The sequence below is a fragment of the Bufo bufo genome, chromosome 8 (assembly GCF_905171765.1).
Source record: "Bufo bufo chromosome 8, aBufBuf1.1, whole genome shotgun sequence".
Taxonomy (NCBI): domain Eukaryota; kingdom Metazoa; phylum Chordata; class Amphibia; order Anura; family Bufonidae; genus Bufo; species Bufo bufo.
Genome location: NC_053396.1, coordinates 98,066,361 through 98,072,360, shown reverse-complemented (window position 1 = coordinate 98,072,360; position 6,000 = coordinate 98,066,361). Strand labels below are relative to the sequence as shown.

Below are 6,000 nucleotides of genomic sequence, written 5' to 3'. Positions count from 1 at the left end.
CTAATCTGTTTTTATTTTCTGATTGCAGGTTTATGTATTCTCTTTCCTGAATATGATTATAGGAGTAGCCATCTTACCTGCGTCCCTCACTGATACTCATAAGAATTTGTACTTTTCAGAAATATAATGCTTGGTGCATCCAGCTACTAACTAAGCCAAAATGTGTGCATCTCCTGCTAGCTTTTGTTCATTAAAAAATTAAATCTCTTTTCCAATAAGTTGGAAAAAAAAAGACAAAAAAAAAAACCAAAACAAATAAATTTATTTAGAAACAGTACATGAAAAGCTTTGTAGATTACACTGGAAACTCAAAGACAACGGGCCTGATTTATCATTATTTTTTTTGCCAGTTTTCTAGCGTGAAAAAGTTGCAAACTGTGTGTTTTAACTTTTTAAACACCACTTGTGCAAACATTTTTGTGCAAGTGGCATTTCTCCGTTGCCTTTGCTACTTTCCTGAAAAGGGGGCACATTTATTTTCTTTTACGCCAGTTTTCTGGCGTAAAAGAAGACTGAAATCTAGATTTTTAGTTCAGGCGCATGGTCTGCCGAAGGCTGCTCCTCATTATAAATGAGGCGCAGCCTCTGGCAGAGCTGGGGTTATCATAGACCGGCGTAAAATGCAGCTCTATGATAAATCAGGTCCAATATTTGCACAGTCAAGCACATATTTACAAAGGCAATTCAGCTGTATGCTGCGTCACGTAAAACAGGCCTCTGATACAGAGCTGCTCCCAACGTTTAAGAAGGCTATACTTCACATATTCTTACCACATGTACATTTTATGACAAGTGTATTAATAGCATGAATACATATGTTCAGACATACTCAATAACATAAAACACAGTAAAATTAAGTATTCATAATGCATGTTCTATATACAGGAAGTTTAACATCTCCTTTCTTTAATTATCCGAGTCCATGTCACTGTCTCCATGTATTGATGTAAACTCTTCACTGTCTTCTTCATCTTCTGATAGCTGGATCTGACGGAGTACATTGGGCCCATGACGCTCCTCTTCCTCATCCTCCTCTTCTTCCGACAACCCGTAGCCTACCATGCTACTGAAACTGGTGTCTCTGGTATTAGATTTTGGGTCAGGCTCCTCGTAGCTTCCATAACTGTAAAATATAGATCAGTGTGATCGTACGCAATGTGAATATTGTTTGTTCTTACATAAATAACATCTCTGTAACTAGGATGATTATGTTTTTATGGTAAATGCAATAAACATTCAGAGGAAAGTTCAAAATATTTCAAGACCGCAAGAAAACGTGTGAAATAAATGGTCTGCATGAAGTAAATAAAAAAAAACTGTTGATTTCTTTCAAAAGTCCTCAACTTCCCATGGGTTTTGAGTGGCATTGCGGTTCAACCACATTCAAGTTAATGAGGCTGTGCTGAGATTCATGGTCAGTTGTGATGGTGTTTCTTGAAGAAATCAACTAAGTTTTTTTTATCTCATATAAACCCTTTAATTATAGCACCTACTGCAAGATATGCAAGGAAGGCCAATACAGAGGCTGCAAAACAACTCAGACAGCAGAAACAAGCAAAACTTGTCAAACAGGACTTGGCACCACTCCTTAATTCCAATGCGGACAGCACTCCAGAGGACACAGGGGTAAGGTTCAATCCCCCAAACAGACAATCCAAATCAAATAAATAGAAGAAGAAAGCACTTTCTGTTGTACCCTCAGTGTTCCTGTATTACAGGTACAATTCCAGATGATAAAGGCTGTTTAGTCGACACGTTGCATCTGGAATTATACCTGTAAAAAGGAACACTGAGGTTACAGCAGGATGTGCTGTCTCCACTTGTGACGGATCTGTTTTAGTAAACAATGGTATGCTGCGTGAAATGACAATTGTAGAGCATCTTTTCTTATGACTATGTTGTGCTAGTCCTCTATTATTCCTACTAGAAGTTAATTAATATATTACCAACTGGGTGTTACCTATTAGGGTTGTGTCCCTGTACAGGCTGACATTGTCCAATTAGTCCTGGCGGCTGCAGAATGTGCAAAGAACTGGTAACACCCAGTTGTCAATTTACTTTAACTTCCAGCAAGAATAATACAGCAACGGCACAACATAGACATAGCTTTGGTGGATGCTGCGCCATTGTTTTTTTTATTATTATTGAGGAATGCAAATAGTTACTAAAAGGTCCTCTTTAAATAATGCTCACAAATTAAAATTAAAAGTGGGTAGTTTCCTCCCTCTCATACAGCAATGGCCCCAAGTATACTGATTTTTAGATTCAGACTGTAGCATTTTTAAATTGACTATATGGGTGTACCTATGTCATGAGATTTTTAGAAGCCACCATGTAAATTCCATAAAACCCACCCCTATTAACCTCTTCAGGACACATGACGTACCGGTACGGCATGTTGTCCTGGTACTTAAGGACACATGACGTACCGGTACACGGTGATCGGAACACGGTGCCTGCTCAAATCATTGAGCAGGCACCTTGGCTAAATGCGATCCCCATGCTGCGATCCCCATGTCGGCGATCGCAGCAAACCGCAGGTCAATTCAGACCTGCGGTTTGCTGCGTTTCCGGGTTATTCGGGTCTCTGGGGACCCGATAACCCAGAACAGGATGGTGATCGGTGGTGTGATAATACACCACCAATCACCATCCTGCAATCCTGAGCGGTGATGGTGACATCACCTCTCAGGATCGCCTCTGATTAGTAGGTGGGCGGGCGGGGGGGGTGGGGGGGGGGGGGAGGTTCAAATCCTAGCAGGGCTCCTCTCCTCCTCCTTTTGTGTCCGGGAGCTGAGGAACGCTGCCGCTGCACGTGGCGGATCTCAGCCAGCACCCCCCCATCTGTCCAGGCATCACCCCATCTGTGCCCAGCACCCGATCTGTGCCCCAGCACCCACCATCTGTTCAATCAGGTACATAGGGAAAGGCTAGGGAAAGGTTGGGTTAGGCAGGGATAATAAAAGGGAAAGTTAGTGGAAGTAAAAAAAAAAAAAAAAAAGTTTGTGATTGCATCACCCTAAATCGGGTGTCTGCGGTCCACAGCACAGCTGTGTGACCCTAGACCCCCCCGAGGGGTGCTGCAGCTTGCCCCCCTGCCACCCCCCCCTCAACTTTTTTTTGGGCGCAAGCATTTTTTTTTGTGTGCGTACACTGACTGTGGCCGGCACTCTTAACATCCGGCCACTGTTAGCGCATCACACACCCCACCGCTGATCAACTTCGGACGATTGATCAGCGATTTCGTTTTTTTTTTTTATATTTCACATTTTTTCCCCTTTTTTTAGTTAGTCTTTTTTTTTTTTCCTGTTAGTTTTAGGGATAAGTACGCAAACGCCCGTGCCCCCACACACACTGAATAAAGATTTACACGCACACACACACACACTCCCCAATTGCCCGCCGGATGTTCTCGGCCGAGGAGGCATACGCCCAGCTTGCCTCCGAGTCCGAGAGTCCTAGTGAGGACGAGGATGACCCCACTTTCTTGTTGTCATCTGCGTCCTCCTCATAATCTAGCGATGATGATGAGCCCCGAAGGCGGCGGAGAGGCCGCCAGGCGGAGCAAGGGGACCACCATGCTAGGGACCCTGTGGCCCACCCTAGTACGAGCAGCTCTGGGGCTCGTACTAGTTTTTCGGCCCACCGGTTAAATCCACCGGAGCCCCCTGCCGGTGAACTTGTCTGGTGTACCCCAGAGCATTTTGAGCCTGCAATTCCTGATTTTGTTGGTCAACCAGGAATCCAGATTTCCAGTGGGCTTCACTGAATATGACTTTTAGTCATTTTTTCAGTGACCAACTGGTAAATCTAATGGTGGAGCAGACGAACCTGTACGCCCAACAGTTCGTTGCTCAACATCCGGGCTCCTTTTTGGCCAGGCCCGGTGGCTGGACCCGGTCAGTGCAGCCGAGAGGAGGACATTTTGGGGCCTCGTGCTGCATATGGGCCTAGTCAAGAAACCTAGTGTCAGGCATTACTGGAGTGGGGACGTCCTCTACCAGACCCCACTTGACAGTACTGCCATGACACGCTCCCGGTTTGAGGCCATCCGGAAATGCCTGCATTATTCAGATAATGCAGCATGTCCCCCCTCCCCGAGGTGATCCTGCCTATGACCGCCTGTACAAAATCAGGCCGGTCATCGATCACTTTGGGGCCAAATTTGTACAGGCCAGTACCTGGAAGGGAGGTCGCGGTTGATGAGTCTCTCATTGCGTTCAAGGGGAGACTTATTTTCCACCAGTATGTTCCCTCTAAGCGGGCGAGGTATGGCGTGAAGCTGTACAAACTTCGTGAGAGTACCTCAGGGTACACTTACAAGTTTCGTGTGTACGAGGGGCGAGATTCCCGTATTCAACCCCCAGAATGTCCCCCCACTCTGGGTGTTAGCGGGAAACTTGTGTGGGACCTTATGCACCCACTGCTAGATAAGGGTTACCACCTGTACGTGGATAACTTTTATACTAGTATCCCCTTGTTCCAGTCCCTCGCCACCAGATCCACGTCCGCTTGTGGGACCGTACGGAAAAATCAACGCGGCCTCCCTGCCCACCCCCTCTAGGTACCTATCCCCCAGGGGTGAGACCAGTGCCCTTACCAGTGGAAACCTGTTGCTGGTCAGATATAAGGACAAGAGGGATGTCCTTGTACTGTCCACAATTCATGGAAATGGCATCACCCCTGTCCCTGTGCGAGGCACCGCGGCAACGGTCCTCAAGCCCGATTGTATCGTCTACTACAATCGGTATATGGGAGGAGTTGATCTCTGATCAAGTCTTCAAGCCATATAACGCCATGCGCAAAACCCGGGCATGGTACAAAAAAAGTTGCGGTCTACTTGGTGCAGGTTGCCTTGTACAACTCTTTTGTGCTCTCCCGGAGCGCTGGCAACACAGAGAAATTCCTTCAGTTCTATGAGGCAGTCCTCATGGCCCTGATCTTTTCGGACCATGAAAGAGCAGGCCGGAGTATCTCGGGAACTGGAGACGCCCGGATCGTCCCTGGCCAACTCTTTCCAGGTGTGGTCCCCCATACTGGAAAGAAGGGACAGACCCAAAAAAGGTGCAGACTGTGTCACAGGAGGGGGATACGGAAGGACACCACTAGTCAATGTGACACGTGCCCCGATCATCCGGGCCTCTGCATTATTGGTTGCTTCAGGGAGTACCACACTTCCATGGAGTACTAAATTTATATCCCAATGTAGCCACTGGCAATCGGCTAAAAAACTGGTTCTCATACTTGAGACACTAAAACTAAAATAATATTATTTTGTAAAACTAAAATAAATAAAAAAAGTAGACTTATTAGGTATCGCCGCGTCCGTAAGAATCTGCTCTATAAAAAAATACCCCCCAACCCCTCAGATGAACACGGTAAAAAAAAGAAAAAAAAAAAGAGACTTAGACTATGGAGATACTAAAATGTTTTGTTTTTTTCTTTATAAAAAGATAATATAGTGTAATAAATAAATAAATAAATAAATAAAAAGTAGACATATTAGGTATCGCCGAGTCCGTAAGAATCTGCTCTATAAAAATAATCCCCCCAACCCCTCAGATGAACACGGTAAAAAAGCAATTTTTGGGCAAATTTTCCAGGTTAATCTGTTTTTTTTCCCAATAACAAAGCAAAGGTTAACAGCCAAACAAAACTTAATATTTATTACCCTCATACTGCAGTTTACAGAAACACCCCATATGTGGTCGTAAACTGCTGTATGACCAAACGGCAGGGCGCAGAAGGAAAGGAATACCATATGGTTTCTGGAAGGCAGGTTTTGATGGCCTTTTTTTTTTTTTTGGCACCATGTCCCATTTGAAGCCCCTCTGATGCACCCCTAAAGTAAAAACTCCATAAAAGCGACCCCATCTAAGAAACTACACCCCTCAAGGTATTCAAAACTGATTTTACAAACATCGTTAACCCTTTAGGTGTTCCACAAGAGTTATTGGCAAATGGAGATGAAATTTCAGAATTTCAATTTCTGGTAACCTT

At 44.9% G+C, this 6,000-nt stretch overlaps 1 protein-coding gene across 3 annotated transcripts in view; it reads right to left on the bottom strand.

Moving 5' to 3' along the window:
• Nucleotides 1–274: 274 nt before the first annotated feature.
• TAF1 (TATA-box binding protein associated factor 1) overlaps nt 275–6,000 on the bottom strand; it is an 88,735-nt gene continuing 83,009 nt past the window's right edge. For 2 of the 3 annotated variants that reach the window (XM_040442264.1, XM_040442265.1), the window contains exon 40: nt 907–1,123. In XM_040442264.1, coding sequence (XP_040298198.1) covers nt 907–1,123 — 217 coding nt within the window. Of the gene's footprint in view, nt 1,124–6,000 lie in introns of all 3 variants that reach the window. The other variant, XM_040442266.1, reaches the window with a different exon arrangement.